The sequence below is a fragment of the Rousettus aegyptiacus genome, unplaced genomic scaffold (assembly GCF_014176215.1).
Source record: "Rousettus aegyptiacus isolate mRouAeg1 unplaced genomic scaffold, mRouAeg1.p scaffold_m13_p_2, whole genome shotgun sequence".
Lineage (NCBI taxonomy): Eukaryota > Metazoa > Chordata > Mammalia > Chiroptera > Pteropodidae > Rousettus > Rousettus aegyptiacus.
The window spans coordinates 143,624,432-143,641,804 of NW_023416295.1; the positions used below are offsets into that span (position 1 = coordinate 143,624,432).

Here is a 17,373-nt window from a genome sequence, read left to right on the forward strand (position 1 = left end):
GTTATAAACCTAAAAACAACAAACGAATAGTACAAACAAACAAAGACTCAAGGACATGGACTATAGACTAGTAGTTACCAGAGAGTAAGGGGGAGGGAGGAGGGGGAGGGGGGCAATAGATGGGGTAAAAGGGGACAAATATTTGGTGACAGAAAGAAATCTAACTATGAGAGGGGAATACTCAATATAATACACACATACACACACACGTCTTACAGTTAAATTGTATACCTGAAACTTATTAGATTGTCTTAACCAATATCATCAAAAAAATTTAATTAAAAATAAATTTTAAAAAAAAACAAAAAATAAAAAAGTAAAAGTTATTTCGTATTTCTTACAAAATGTCTCAGGGCAGCATCTGAGCTCTAATCAGCTTGGAGTGCCTGTGTTCAACATCCAGTCATAACCTGGCACTATAGTATTTTATCAACTGGCTCCATCATCCTTCAGAAACAAATTTTACATATAGGAATTGCTTCTGCATCTGTTTCAGTTCTTTCAAGTCTTCTATCAAATTGCTACTCCATAAAAAAATAATAATAACCAGGGAAATGTTTCAAATATAGAAAAATGGGTAAAGTACATAAAGCCTGAGGAGAATCAGTAAAAATTAGGGAATTTATTTGTGAAACTGCACAAAGATGAGAACTGTAGCTCCTGCATGATCAGTGATTATTTTCACGTTGCCTCTGTGTCAAATGGCTCTGTGACTCATGGCTGCAGTTCTTGTTCATGAAAATTTTGTGCCTTTTGCATATTGGTATCTTATCATTATAATCAGCCAAGAGCCATTATTCAAAAAAAAAAAAAAAAAGCCACCATCCTCTAGAATTAATAGTATACCATAACAGCATGCTCTTCTTTCAGCCTCTCTTCTGTCCCAGAAAGCCCATCTCTCTGCTTCATCATTTGAAGTTTCCCTCGTTCATTCTACTTGAAATCACCTCATTTCTTCTCACATGTACCAGCTGCCTGGCAGAGTTGTGTGTCATCACCTACAGCTGCTGGGCTGTGTTCAGGACTACGTTGTCTGTGGACCTAGCTAGTCAGTTGTTGATGCATTGGCAGCTGCAGTAAGATTCTTTTCAAGCTGTGCGCCATCCTGTAGTTGTTCCAAGTTCTAGAGCCGACTAGACAGTGGTCGCTGCTATACTCTGCAAAGCTATAATCTAATGTAGAGTTCAGTCCCATTTTGACATCATACCCTACTTGTCCCTATCCCAGAAGAACATATTGGTTTGGACTCAGTTCAGGTTTTTTTATTCTGCATCCCTCAGTCCACATGCTGCCCTATTTGATGAATCTAATGAAGAAATTTTAGCTCTTTGATGCTAATGAAAAGTCTGCCCTGAGTGTAATATTTCTTGGGTGCAACCTGGCATATCATCTTGGTCGGACTATGAATTTATTATCAGTTCTCTGTATTGAGCTAGTCCAAAAGAGCCACTCCAGATCTTTATCAGGACCATGCTCCAGCTCCTGGTAATAGACTTTTGAAACAATTCAGAGACTGGTAGAGAGGCCAATGATAATAAAAAGTTAATGGAAAATTTTTGAAAATTTTAGAGAAGGTTGTTGGAATTAAGGAGAAATTTCAGAGGAGTATTAATATCCATCCACTTTATAAGAGAAAAATAAAGAATGGGAAGTAATAAAATGAGAATGGTAGATGTGGACTAGTCCCTACAGAAATATGTCAAACCCATTTTTATAGTCAGTTTACAAGTGACCAAAATGCTATGACTTCCTAGTAGATAGTAACTCAGAATCATTTTCTCAGCAATTTATCTACATACATACAATTTTCTAATCTATGGAAGCTGCCCAGATACTGTTACAGAACCCTTTTATTCGCCTAACAAGTTGGTCCAGACACTGAAAATGATAGTCTAAGTTTTAATGGAACACAGAAGGACTGTAGTTTTGACTGGAACAGTCCTGGTTATGCCATTGTCTCTCAAAAAATTTATAACTCTTTTCATGCTCAGATGTGTCCCTATTTAGCCAACGAATTAACATGAGTACAGTTAAAGATTTTCTTTAAGGTTCATCCAATGATGAGTAATGTTAAGATAACACTGATTCAGTTTTCAGTTATTTAGAGTGGTTGTTCAAATTTCAGGACACATATCAGAATCACCTAAAGAGCATGTTTTTAAAACACAGGTTCCTGGGCCCTAACCTTAGAGTTTCTGATTCTGTAAATCTAGGGTGTGGCCTAAGAATTTGCATTTCTACACATTTTCCAGTTGATATTTGATGTTACTAAACCAGAGAAGACATACTTCGAGGACCACCACCAACTCTTTTCCTCTTCTTGGGTAGTATTTTGAACACAAGAGAAAAGACTTAAGGATAGATCAGACAAGTTAAAAAGAACAATTTGGTTAAAGGTCTTAATATCGGAGACTAAGTAAAAGAACATCAGCCGCTGAACTGGTCAACTGCAAACTCAGTATAATCAGATTATGACAGATAAGGCTCTCTGATGATGACCACATGCTGGGCCATTCATTGAGCTGTCCTATGTAATTTTAAGATTTGGTAGCCATTCATTAAATAGTTGGCTCTCAAAGAAAAGAAAAGAGCATTTTTTTTTTCTAAAGGAGGATTTTAAGTAGTCTCTCAGATTTACCTATTTCTTTGTGTAAGACAAACCTGTATGTGCTGTATACATACATACATGTGAGGTAATAAAATGCAGTGAAGTTCAAATGATAACAGATGCGGTTACTAAAACAGATTTTAATTCCATTTGTTATTGTGTTGCATTTGACTCTGGGTTAAAAAATTTCTGGAAATGTTTTTTTTCTCGAGAAATGGTATTCTCGGTGTAGACATTGTGTGTGTCAAATTTTCTTTGCATTTCACAGATGTTTATTCTTTTTAATAAATTTATTGTTTTTAATTCTCTCAATAAGTCATGTATAATGGAGATAAATATGATAATTACATTTGAGAGAAATTTTGGGAGATTACTGTCAAAATATCAGACAGTACTTGCAGAAAGCTGTTTCGATTTATGTTTTAGAAAGAAAATTATTTATTTGTCAATCCTGGGAAAGTGTTTTCATTTCAAAGGACATGGCTGGATCCTTTCTCTCACCTCCAGTCCCTAACTTGTTTGTCAGGCAAGACTATGTTTTCCAGTTCATCCTTCCTCATGAACCCAGCACCTGCATTTGAACCCCTGTGAGAACAGCCTTTTTGTTGCTCTAATAGAGCAATACTTGTCATATACATGTGTATAGAAACCCAGACATCAGTATTATAGGTATCCCGTAAGCTTCTGAGGTAATTCCTAGCCTGCCAGCAAGGCCACCATGTTAATACCAGGCTGAGAAGCCTACTATGCCCCTACTTTTTTGAGCAGAGACTAGAACAGGGTATATGAAGCACTCTTCCTTAACCAAATTAATTCCTTTGACCTCAGGAAGAATCCTTGTTCCAGATTATTTTCCTAAATCTGAAGTTCCAAGAAAGTAGGAAAGATGTCTTTCCCTCAGAGACCTTCCAGTAAGTAGGTAATAGCATTGCTAGTATTCCTTTTGAGAGCCATTTCTGCTGACCTCTTCAAGCCGAAAATGCAGAGAGAGGAATGCAGCGGGTCATACTGAGCTTTTGCGGAAATGGTTACGCTTGTCAGCCCAGGTGGCTTTGCAAATGATTTCAGAATAGAAAATGCAGTATAAACACAAGGCTTCGAAGAGGATGGTAACCAAGAAAAACATTAGCAAACAGTCTTGTGACAGCACATTCTAAGCATAGTCAGAGTCTGGAAGCAGAGCGAAGGTACATATGAAATGGTTTATTGATATTTCATTCCAATACAATACAGTACAGTACAATACATGGTATGTTTAATGTGGTACCCCTCATTAGCGATATTTTGGAGCACTCTGCAAAACCGCACTGAATGTCAGGTGTTGATGTATTTTCATCAGTACCTGCATACGCATCTGTGATACAATGCCTAGAGGGTTTGTTTCTGATTTTCAATAAATTAACCTTTAGCTATCCCAGAAGTAATCAAGTGGGTTCAAGTTATTAAATATATATTTATTTTTCACTATAGTCTCTGTTCTTTGGCAAGTTCAGAAGCTAAGCATTGCCATTTCCATTAAATGTTGAGAATCAGTCCAGTGCAGTGAAAGGAACAGAAGATATCCAGTTGCACAGGGTGGAGGCGGAAGCATGGCCTGGCCACTTGTAACACCTATTTAAGCCTTGGGCCAGTAACTAACCTTCCTACCTCAGTGTTGTCATCTATAAAATGGCAATGGTAACACTCTCTACCTTATGGAATTGTTCTGGGATTGGCCCTAGCATGACTGAAGGGCCCAACACTTGTTAGGCAATGGGATCTATTACTATGATGTAGGACTACAGTGCTTCCTTTCTCTTTAGCTTACATGCAGGCAACTTTTAATGTGTACCTAGTAGAGCTAAAAAGACATAAGACAATTTCTCCAATGTTTGGCTCACTGAAGTCAATCTCATTACTTCTTAATCTCATTCTGATGTGGAGAGAAACTATTACAAACTTTACATTTTCTTAAGCCTGTGGTCAATGAAGAATCAACAGGGATGCATTATATAAGAGCTATTCCACTACGTAATATGGAAGAACTTGTCCAGAAGTGGAAATCAAGTGCAAGAACATCTGCTACTTTGTTGTACAACCTCAAGGAAACCTAAACTTTTTAGGTTTTAGGCTGGGCATTCGTAACATGCCGGGCTTGGGTTACGTGGCCTCAAGGTTGCTTCTAGCCTGAATGCTATGCGTCTGCCTGCTCACTTGGTGAACTCGAGATTTAGTTCAGCAATCTGATTTTTAAAGCTTTCTTTGAATTCATAGCTCACAGAATAGCAAGCTGGAAGAGACATAAAGACCACCTAAAGTAACATTCTGGTTTTATAGATGAAGAAACTGGAATTCAGAGATTAAGGCTCTTTCCCTTATATCACAAGCTAGCCAAGCTAGTTTTTGGCTGAGCTAAAAGCAGAACCCAGGTGTCCTGACTCCTAGGTCAGTGCTCCTTATCTTACACCACCTTGCCCCCTTCCCGTAAATGGAGAATCATGCTTAAGAGCCACGTGTGAAAACAAAGTACAGCTAAGCTTTGACTTACACTGATGACCTAATCATTCATTGAATAACTATAAAATTAAATAAGTAAATTTGATCTGACAGCTGAAAGGACAATTTGAAAGATTTTTATTATATTTCTATCAATCTTCTAGTCATCTTGAAGGATTATGAACAGCATGCTCTGTGTGTCCCTTTTCAGAGACGTGACTAGTTCATCTCTGGGCTTTGTGTTTTAGAAACCTTGAGAAGCTCTGAATTTCCACTCAGTAAGTCACAAGGATCAATCATTGTAACCTCAGAGTATAACAATTAATCTGCAACTTCCTTGACTTTATAATATCCTGTGGTCGAATTTGTTCATTCCTGGTGAAATAAGGAAATGATTTCATATTGACTAACCAAAGTCAACATGGGAATCTACTAATCATGTGCATGATCACAAGATGTACACAGTGTATATGAGTAACCGAGAAAGAACCAGTCAAATCAAAACACTCTGTTAGATGGCGGACACGTTTCAAATTGACACAGTGAGAAAGTGGTGTCCTGGTCACCGGACACTGTTCTCCATGTCTGTCCTGCAGTTCCGGCTTGGACTCAAGTCCAAGTTCCAGCTTTCTCGCCTTCCTCAGGCTGAGCCTTCCATGGAAGAAGCAGAGTCCTATGGCCCGAAGGCTGGGGTAATGGTCCCCTGAGAGCTGCAGTGGTTTCCTCAAAAGCCGGAGACCTTGGACTAGACTGATCTTGGCACTTGGGGAACCAGCAGTAGCATTTCTTTCTTTGGAGGCAGTTTCACAAAGTCTCACCCATGTTCTCTTTGTCTGAGTTGTGGCCTGCTAAGCATTAGAACAACGTTTGCCTGTTTCTTTGGGGAACTTTCTGAAAGTTGATATTTTCACCATCCACACCTTGAGTATCACGGCGTCACCTGATACCTTCTTTCCCCAGGCCCAGCTCTCAAATCCCTCTGTTCCCTCAGCACCTGGAGTCCGTCTTGTTACCGACCAACTATTCTCTCCCCAGACTCTGCCTTTTCGGATCTCCCAAGAGGAGACCCTTCTCTTTTAGCCTGCTGGTGGCACCTGCCTGTGTTCCCAACCCCTCAGGACCAAGGGCCCCAGGAGAGGGTCAGCGGACTTGGCTCCCCATTGCCAAGGCATCATCGCATCTTCATCCTCACAGGAAACTGCATTTTTAAAGCCTTTCCAGGCACTACCCTCTACTACTTCCTAGTCACTCCTATCCATTCATGACAGATTTTGGCCCTTGGCCGCCCATAGCCCCCTCACCCATCCCAACTGCTGAACTCCTTTAGGATGACACCAGGGATTTCGTGCAATTCATCCAAAAGTGATTTTTTTTAAAAAACTGCAGTAAAATATACATAACATAAAATTTACCATTTTAATTATATAGTTTTATGTCCTCAAGTATGTTCGCATGCATCTTTGGAGAATTTTCCCTACCGAAACTCTGTAACCATCAAATACTAACTCCCCAAATTTTCCGATATTTTATCAGATTTAAGGTATTCTCATCCAAGAATTTTCATTTCCTGAAGTTCTACCTTCAGAATTTTAAATTGTATCATTACACTTTCTGTCCAGAGTCTCCTATCTCGCCAAGCAATTCTCATGCAGACAGATATGGGTTGGGATCCAGGCTAAACCATTTGCTAAAGCCACACTTTCTTCATACATAAAATTCAGACAATAGATAGCACTGTAGATAATTCAGACAGTAAAGAGATAAGAGAACTGAAGGTCATTGGATTGTTGAAAGGATTCCTTGCTCGTAGATCTGTTCTCCTCCATTATTCCTGCTAGTCCCCACATTCGTGTTCCTCAGCCACCACTGTGCTGACACCCTAGCTTCCCTACACTTCTGTGTTTCTGATGCCCATTGCAGGGGACGCACTGTCCTCAGTGCAGCTCTCTGCCTCAACTGCACATCCACCTGAGCTGTTGGTGGACAGCAGTCTCTGCTGGGGTCACCACAAGCCTGGGCTGTCCCTCCTGCCCTGCAGGAGTTTAAGGGGCCCCTATTTGGCTTCCTGTTCCCCACAACAGCTATTTTAGCACTTTTTCACTCCACCTCCCTACCCTGCCACCACCCAGCAGCTATCATTTATCTCCTCAGTCTCTGTAGACATGAATTCTTAAACTTTAGTGCACAAAGGAATTGTACACAAACTTTAAGAGGTTCTGATTTGGTATGAGGTGGTGGGTTTGAAACCTGCAATTTTAACAAGCAATCCCGGAAGATTTTGATATACACAGTGCGCCATCTACTTTCCTTGGAAGGCTATCCTAAACCACAAGCTCTTTGAGAGCAGACATCTTGTCTTATCTGATTTTCGTTCTAAATTCCTGGCAATAGATGTTGAAGGATTGATTGAATGAATGAATCTGGCTGTCACTCTGCACTTCAGAGTATTACCCTTATCCTTTGAAATGCTAATTAGCTACAGCTGTTTAAAACTAATGTTTTATCTTTAATCCTTTATCAGCCCTTTTCATTCCCATTGGGGGTGGGGAAGGATAAAGAATTTGTTATTCTCAGACTAGGACAACAACGGCTACCAAAAAAAAAAAAAAAAAAAAAAAGAGCAACGGAAGGGCTGGATAAGACTAAGACAGAAGTGCAGAGATACATAGATTGGGCCTTTCTGTACCTTGGGGGAGGAAAGTACTCTATGAACTCTCGTTCTAGGGATCCACCAGGCAGAAGTCTTTATAGCCACTGCAGCAGGCTTTTCTGGATTGGAGAGAATCTTAAGCAGGAAGATCTCTGCTGGGGAAGTTGAAAGAAGGTGACTTAGAGAAATAGGCAAATCGGAGTACAGAAAGATTCATCTGGTTTCAAATATTAGCTCGCCCATTTCCTTGCATATGACATGGGTAATTAAACTGTTGCGGCTGCTCGTTTTCTCATCTGTAAAATGGGGATAATATAATTTACCTTGCAAGTTTTTTTGAGGATTGAAAATGGAATATAAGTAATACACAGTGATTCTATGACTTTAGGCAATCTGGCAGAGTTTCCAAGAGAGCTGGGTATCAGGTTAACCCTCTGTCTCTACCACAATGGAGGGGAAGCTTGTACACACAGACACACGCCCCTTCACACCCAGTCCACCTAGAAAAACAGAAGCCGTAGCAGCTATTGCCCTCTGGGGAAGTCTAACTCTGAAACCTCACCCACACTGTAATAAAATGTTTCCAAAAGGAACAGACAGAGTAACCTAGGGCCATGCCCTTCCTTCTTCCTGAGCAGAGCTCGAAGCCTGTCTTAGGGAAGTGGGAGGTTAACTAGTGTGGGTGGCTGGAACCGAAACATTTCTTTTACCACCCTCCTATTCCTCCACCTCTCTCCCTTTTGTGCCTAGGGCAAGGATAAACAGCTCATGCCTATACTTACTTGCTCACACACAGTTGGATCTGCTCTCTGTAGCCTCTAGACCTTATCTCATCATTCATCAAGATTCACTGAATACCCACAGGGTTTAGGGTATGGTTCTAAATGCTGTATCCGGGACCTCCCTGGGAGCCCAGGGGAAGTTTGTTCCAGTATTTAAGATCTTCCCCCAGCTCTTGAAGACCAATGTCTAACCCTCACTTCGTTCCCCCCTTCAGCCCTTCCCTACCACCCCATGGCCAGAAAGAGTACCTTTTGCTTGGAGTGCTAAGAAACTTTGATTTAAATGTTAATAAGAATGAACACCTGTAAATATTCTTTACAGAACTTCTGTCTCCCTTCCATACTTAGGTCTTTATTCTTGAACATTTATTTGCTTTTAGGAGAAGAATTTGGACTGGTTTCCTCGGATGCGAGCCATGTCGCTTGTTAGCAATGAAGGTGACAGTGAGCAAAATGAAATTCGGAACCTGCAAGAGAAGTTGGAATGTACCATGAGTCTGGTCAAACAGCTGTCAGGTCAGCTGGCGGAGCTCAAGGAACAGGTCAGTGTGCTCAGGGGGATGGAGCTGGGCAGGGTGGACTCATTCACTCACTGCCTTGAGTGAGGGGAGACCCAGAGACTCCTGGGGGCTAGACTGTAATCCACAGAGAATGTGCAAACTCCAGTAAAGAAACCCCACCTTGTGCTGCAAGAACCATACCTGAGCAAGCAGAGGCTTCTACTTACCCACCTCCCCATTGCCTGTGACACTTCTACAGAGGGGGTAGAAGGGCACCAATGCCAAAATACAAAGACCTTTCTCTTTTCACTTTTTGATAGAAAATCATATTTTCTACCAGCATAGGAATTACTAAACTCATTGGAAAGGCAGATCATCATTAGTATCTGTCATTTCAATGCTATAATCAACCCCTTCATCATGTAAAATTGTTAGCATCTGTAAAAATAATATCAAAAGTAACTGTGGTAGCTGTTAAAATGACTCTGGTGATGGTGATGATTCTGTGACAAGCAAGGGCTGCTTTAAAAGAACCATGGTTCCTGTTTCTTAACCACAGAGAGGAGTTTGCTTTTTTCCCTCTGTTGATGGAAATTCACTTAAAAAATATTTTCCCTTTTTTGGATAAATATATTCTATATGATGCCAGGCAGACTGTAGGTGTTGGGAAGTGTTAACCCAAAACTGTGTGGCCCACCAGCGCTTGGAAAGAGTGAGGAAATCAGCTCAACACACTCTCTCTTTTCCCCCAGATGACAGAACAAAGGAAGAATAAGCAGAGACTGGGCTTTCTCGGATCAAACACACCCCATGTGAATCATCACATGCCACCACACTGATACCATGGGGGAAAGCCGTGACTAGCCTTTCATCAGTGTCCTGCCCGATCGCTGAATAAAGAACTGAGATGGACGGGAGTGAACAGTGCCTATTGTTGAAAAGTTAAAAACAACCAAGTGCCAAGCTGTTGAGTGATTTAGCTCTGAGAACCATTTATAACTGTGTTTTCATGGTTGAGAAGACCAAACTTAAAATGCAGCCACTAGAAAGCACACATCACACATACTTAATACAACGTGAGGTAACTTGCTCAAATGCACGGAGAGGGTAGGGAGAGGCAGCGCGGGGAGAACCACCTTTTGCTAAATCAATAAGAGTCAGTTTTGTCTTAATGCTGACTGAGACCTTTGTCATGGTTGGTTGGAATTTCTTTTATTTCTGGCATATAGGTCAGTGGTGCAGGAAGTCATACTTGGGTGGCTAAGTTTTACTAAAGAAAATAACTGAAAAGATTAAAACTGAGCGCTGCAAAGAAAAATGTTAATACTTCTAAACCGTAGCTGTCACAGGGCAATTTCCTTATTTCTAACGTGCAGCACAATGGATTTACAGCTCTAGGAACTAGTGCTTCATAGCGTGGGCCCCTCACACTGACAACACAACTGGAATGTGGTTGCTTTCTCCCAGATTCAGAGGGGCTCTGTCAGTATCGAGTACAAAAACAGATTTTCATATAACTTATTAAAAGCATGTTCTAAGTCATGTATAGGCTAGCATTTTAAAAGATTTGGAGAAGAAAAAGCTGACAGTAAGCCCCAGGGAAGAGTTTTCTGAAAACATATATGTGCTTTAAAATATATTGAGATTAATAAATAAAAACACTTAAAGATGACAGGAAATATTGAGAAACTTACGATGGTGGCATAGCCTTTTATAGATGTGGAGTAAAGGCTCTTTGATTCATGTTTGCTGCCCTTAAGGAACTGAGTGGTTTTAGTCCTGCGGTTAGGAAAAAAAATCCAAGAAATTTATTGAATACTCAAGAAAATGCAATATATCACTTGCATATCTTAAACTGTATCAATGAGAGAGGAAAGATGATAATCTCTTCCCTATGTTATTTTTATGTTAAATTGTGCAATCGGAATTTGCGGAACCTGCCATACTCATATTATCCTTAGAAACGATGCTTTTAGAGTACTGAGGCAAAATTCTTGGATAATGAAAGTGCTTTGTGGCAAAGTAGCAAGGCACATGATACCAGACTCTGGGAGATGCTTTGCAAGTTGACCTTCTGGCCCCTGCCCCCACGAGAAAAACAAAAAAAAATCTCCAGCATCTTTAAACTCTCAAGTTATTATCACCAAGGGCTGAGGTCTGGAAAAGGTTGGCTATAACCATTTTTAAAACTTTTGGGTTGTTTTAATGTAGTTTAAACTATTGGTTCCTAAAATACTCTAATCATGATCAAAGTAGATTATGAAGGATGCCTGAACCAATCCTTCTGCACACTGTTAAAATGTAGACTTGGAGTAAAACTGTTGAAACCAGGAACAACAAATTTTTCAGCCAAATCTACCAGTACCCACCCCCACCCCCACTCCTCCTCAAGTTAAGAATTCTTCACTCTGACGTGAAAGTAATTTTCCTGACATATCACTGAAAAACCATGACCCAAAAAGATGAAGAAATTGGGATATATCTGCATGCAACATGGAATTTTGAACCTAACAGGCATTCAATAAATATATGAAAAATTCTACTGTCACTCAATTACCCTTAATTCTTTATCACAACTTTAAAATATATCACATATTTGATTTTTTAAAATGTCTTCATCAAAATCAAAACAGACCAAAGCAGTCATTGTTTAAAAACCATCATTGTTATAACTGTATTAGATAGAAAGTATACTTTAAGATATTTTAATTAGAAGGAGTTCTGTGGGTAGGGAAAAGAGGAGAAAAATGATAAATATTGACCACATTCCAGTACAGGAACCTATCTCTGTTTTAGTACAAAATAAAATATTTTTGATGTATGAATATCAAGAAAATACATTAATTTGTACATATGAGAGCAACCTGTCTGATAAACTATCCAGTCTTTTCTGACACTCTGACAATTCTTTTTTATCGGGAATAAGCCATTGGGTTACTACTATCAAGATATGGCCTAACCTCTCCAACTGTTAGTAGTGGCAGCTCACCATTTCACAGCATATTGTCTCCTATGGGAAGGAGCCAAAAAAGATTACAACTAACGAGATCCTTATTCGTTTAAAATTGAAATCTTTCTAGGTTGTGCTCTTTTTTTCCTGCCTATTTAGAGGTTATTAGACAAAATAAACAAAAGCAAACAAACAAGGCATTTTATTTTGCAGGCTATTAAATTCATGACAGAAATGATAATAATGCAGAAATTTGACATCTGATATACATTTATATTTGTTATGTGTGTTTGTAATGCAACTGGAATATTTGACCTAGCGAGTATCAATTAATATTCTCATATTTATATAGTAACATTAAATACCCCTGATTTTGATATTAAGGGAAGTGTTTCACTGTTTAGTTATTAAAATCCACATCGGGTTAAAATATGAGTTTCTAATGAATATAATTTTTAATTTTAAAAGAATTTTATTCCCCAGGGTCCATTCTGAGGCCCAAGAGTTTAATGAAATTATGTTTTATAAATATCATTTTAGATGAGAAAATATTTGTATCATATAAGGCTGTAATATTAATAAATAAATTGTATAAATGTAAATTTTATCATATTTTTTACCCCTTATAAAGTTTCTTTAGAAAGGGCTTATTTTCTTGTATTTTGAAATTTTTCTATGATGATGAGAACGCGCGGTTTTTAGTAATTGTTGATAATATCGGAAAGGTATTTGATTCAAGGCAGAACTAACCGTGTGCTTATTTCCATATTCTCCACTCACAACTCAGTGTTTTGACTGCTCTTTTTAGTTTATAGTTGTTTTATTATGAACAGTAGTGCAGTACCCCCATACTTCAGTACTGAGATGAGTGGAAAGATTGGGGATCTGGGGTTAGGGAAGCTGAAGATTGGGACTTCACTATGATTGAGGGAAAGAAGGAGTAAATGATAGATAATAGGAAAAAAAGAACTAACCCTCCAGGGACCCAGTAGACTGGGACACAAGTAAGTAAATATTGCACAGGCATAATTATGTAACAGATTACGGATTCAGGATCATTTAAGATAATACTTAAACCTGTAAAGAACTTTGTGGAAGAGCAGCTATAAGAAATGTGTTCCCTCAGTGGGTTTTAAATCTATACAGAATAACAAATTGGCTTATTCTAACCCACGGACCGGACCGCAGTATGCCACGACACATGATACAATGTGGACCAGGCATCTGAAACACAAACACAGAAGCCTACAGGAGCCTGGCAAGTCACTAAAATGGGTGGAACTGTGGAGTGCACACCATACGCGGGCAGTGGGGAGGCCACAGCGTACTTTCTATTGGCAAAATTTGACAACTAATTCCCGCTTTTAGAAAACTTGGAGGCTACTTGAGGCCTTCTTTTCACTTATTTGCTATCTCTGAAATAATTGTTTTTAAAGCTGTTTCATTTAATAGAAGAAAACACACGATACCAAAACCAAGCAGAGGAGCTAAAATGCTTGTGAATCTTGGGAAATCTGAAAACAAATCCAGGTATCATCTCTGAACTGGTGGGTTTCTACAAACTTGAATAATTTATAAAATTATCATACCAATACTTCTCATATTACCAGTAGACTTTTTTCCCCTGCAGTGTAGGTTTACTATATTTGCCTCAAATACATGATTCTAATATAATATGTCAAGACAAGTATAATTTATAAATTATTAATAAAATTGGATATGTATAACTTTTTCATTGTTATTATGCTTTATTCGTTTTTACTATGTTAATATTGTTATTTTACATAGCAAGACATGGGGGACAAAAAATCTGATGGCTTGAACTATACTGATAAGCTAATCCAGATAAACTGTTGTGCCCAGTGTTTATTGAGAGTTGGCCAAATCCCCAATTAGTCAAAACCTACTGGCATATCTGCGTCGCATCTGATACCCAGAAAGGGCTCCATGGGCACAGGCCATTTTGTCATCAAGGATTTCCTGGTTCTTAATGCCCGGTGCTTCAAATGGTACTATCCCTCAGAAAAGAACAAAGCATGTGACAGCTGAAATCAAAATGAGTCTTAGGAATCATATGGAAACCATGAATAGAATCCTTTGCTCGTGTGGGTTTTTTCCAGTGTGCGACAGTTTCTTGAAGCAGTGTGGCAAGAATTGTTTTGTTTTGTTTGGTATCGAAGGAAAAGTTGGGGGAGGCAAATTGGACAATGTGTTCCTCTTCCAGTGAGAGTAATAGACACAAAAGCAGGAGTCTGCATGTGGAAAGGGACTGTGATGGCCACCCACAATAACCCTGCTTTTGACTGGTTAGCCCCAGTGCTTTTTGTCTTAGGAGGCCTAGCCTTCAAGGCACAACTATAGGCCAGAAATCAGTGTACTTTAGGCTCTTCTATGTCCCTTCCCAACGGCAGAGGAGCCGGCACATCACCTGGAGTCAGCTACATGGCAAACAAAGAAACACTAAAGCCAAACTTTTTGCAGGTAGAAAGTTTATAGAAACAGATTAGTTGTTAAATTCTTTTTGACTTGATTCTGGTTTCACACTTTGGTGTGGATTTTCCCCTAAAGAAGACTGTTCCCTTTTAACTCTGGTCCTTGAAGAGAAAATCAGCTCCAGGTAGAGTTGCCCCCCTCACATCTGTGGAAATGCAGATACAGGTGTGGATTTCCTTTGCCAGCCACTCCAGCACATCCTTTCAAAGTTCTCCTCCCCAAAATTGATTTGCACAGGAAAAAGCTTCTGAGGCTGCTCCCTATTCACATAACTGTGCTTTTAGTTTTGTTTTTATAACTGTCTTCACTTTGGACAATTGTAACTGCCTTTCTGTGTGCCAAAACGTGTTCCTTCTCTTTCAACATGAATCAAATGTTTATTTGTGATCCTGGTCTTCTCAGCAGTATATTTAAATACAAATTTTGTGAAGACAATATCTTAAAATTAGACTCAGCTTTATAAAAAGTATTAACATATTTTTTATCAATTGGATTTTATCAGAGAAGCAAAATCATAATGGTTAACATGAACCGAGATATTTATTTCAAGGATTTGGCATCATGCAATTACAGTGAAGAACTGGTGAAGAACTCTATGGAAAGCTGATGCTTCTGCCTCTGGTGGTGAGTCTGAAGTCACTGTAAGTCATCGGGGCTGGCAATCAGGAAGAAAAGCCAGGTGTGAAGCAGGGAAGAGCAAGGACCAACTGGAACCCATGAGGACAAACTACAATTTGCATCTAACTCTCACCATCTCCAAACTCCATAGTCCATGTGATGTAAAAAAGACGCTGGTGCCCTTCACCTTGGACTTGTATGTATATTTGACCCAGAATTCAGAGAAGCTAAAGGAGGAGATCAGATGTGAGCTGCAAGACTGCAGGCTGGCTGCTGCCCCACGCCCACCAGGTGAGCCAGGAGGTCAGGCTCGCTTCATCATTGTAGGCTCCAATTCTCTGGGTTCAAAACGTTCTGAACCTTGATGAATTCACTGTTAAAAGAAAAAAAAGAAGAAAGAAAAGTCACAATTAATGCATAGGTATACATAAAAATCTCTTTTGTCTCCCCACAGACAGCAATAAACATCTGAACTTAAGCAGTCTGATTCTAAAATCTATGCTCAACCCTCATGCTCTCCTGTACCCTGAAAAACAAATAGGAAATATAGGAAAAGTCATGTTCGAGGAGAGATGGGCATGGAGCAATGCTGTTTAATAGTTAAAGGCAGAAGGAAAATAGTTTAAGGTAGGAGGAAAGGTAGGCATTTCTCAAAAGATGAAGATCCAGGACAAATGCCTAAGGGATAGCAGGTAATGGAGACAAGCTCTACCTCTTGATATCTATGTGTATTCATCAACATCTGTCAGGGTCAAACATTGTTTCGGGCACTGAGCTAGACACTGGAGATACAAAGAAAATAAAATCTATCCACTGTTCTTGAGGAGCTCACATTTCAGGAGTGGCACAGGTCAATACATCTTTCAATACATCGTAAATACAATGGTCAGAGTACAGAAGGAACCATGGAAGCTCAAAGTGCTAAGAGAGGTTGCACAGGGGAAGTAACATTTGAATAATTGAATGGGAAGTTAGAAGTGGCCAAGGAAAGGGCTCAGGGGGAATGAGAATTTGAAGTCACAAGCAGAGTGAAAGCAAACAGATTGAGAGGAGAAACAAATGAATGGTGTTTATGGAATGGCCAAAGTCACATGTGGCTGGTGTGTTGTGGAGGAGTAGCAAGAGCCGGGCTATGAAATTATTACAGATTATTATCTTAAGAAGAAATGGGGTGTGTAGGGGGCAGGGAGAGGAAGCGGGACAGGGGGAGGAAGCACAGAAAAAGCTTTTATACATGAAGCAGAACATGATTATATTTAGTTTTAGGCATGTAACTAGAGGCAGAGTGAAGTATGGAGTGGAGAGGAAGAAGCTATCAACAGGAAGGTCAGTTAGCTGGGAGGTTGTTGCCAAGACCCACCCAAGAACACGGAAGGCCTGTACCGCAGCAGTGGTGGTCTCATGAAGAAGTGTGGACAGATCCAAGAGAGATGAAGGAGGTCCAGCTCCAGACCAATACAGGGAGAGTTGTTGAGAATTATCTTTAGTTTCTAATTTGGGAGGGAGGGTAGATGTCATTAACAGGGGAGAAAATGCATAATAGTGGGTATGTTTTTGACCTGTTGAGTTTCAGAAATCAACCACGCTTCCAGATGAATATTATAGTACACGCTGCAATTCCTGAGGCGCAATAATGTCATCACTGTGATCTCCGAACACCTTCTTTCCCATGCCAGATAGCTTCACTGTAAAGACATTAATAAGGGATAGTAGATATTTGGCAACAGAATTCATTTCCTGAGCATTTTAGATGGAGACGTAATAATTGGGGTATACTTTCAGTTCAGTTAGGAAGAACCAAGATTCGTATCAAGTTTTACAATGCTTTGACTTATGTTGTTACTTTTAATCCCCCTAGCCATCCTAAAGGTAGATACTTAATATCCTTCCAAGGTAATATTTAATATCCTTTCAATTTTACAGATGAGGAATTAAAGTCGCTTGTCTTAATTATCACACAGTTCCCAGAGGAGCTAAGACTGGACCACCTTCTGCCTTTTCCTGTAGACAGAGCTCATCCTCATGAGACTGCAGACCCACTGAGATTGGAGCTGGTCTTAGTAAGTCCTGTGATCCTGATATTTATCACAATGCTCAGTGTGTGGTAGCACAGAGTCACTGTGTCTATTTATTTTTAGGATGAATAAATGGATGTCATGCATCTAACATTCCAGAATTCTTAACTTTGTTAAATAACATGACTACATTCCTAAATAAATATTTTTGTGGAAATGAAAAATTAAAAGTACTAGTCAGCCAGGTGGTGGTGATTTCACTTCAAGTGAAATAGCTTGGGA

General features: G+C 39.5%; 1 protein-coding gene across 3 annotated transcripts in view; it reads left to right on the top strand.

Annotated features, from left to right (window-relative positions):
• ITPR2 (inositol 1,4,5-trisphosphate receptor type 2) overlaps positions 1-11,114 on the top strand; it is a 405,483-nt gene extending 394,369 nt beyond the window's left edge. For all 3 annotated transcript variants that reach the window (XM_016119206.2, XM_016119205.2, XM_016119207.2), the window contains 2 exons: positions 8,896-9,057; positions 9,768-11,114. In XM_016119206.2, the coding sequence (XP_015974692.2) occupies positions 8,896-9,057; positions 9,768-9,854 (249 nt within the window). In that variant the 3' untranslated portion in view covers positions 9,855-11,114. The remainder of the gene's footprint in view (positions 1-8,895; positions 9,058-9,767) is intronic.
• The last annotated feature ends 6,259 nt before the right edge of the window (positions 11,115-17,373 follow it).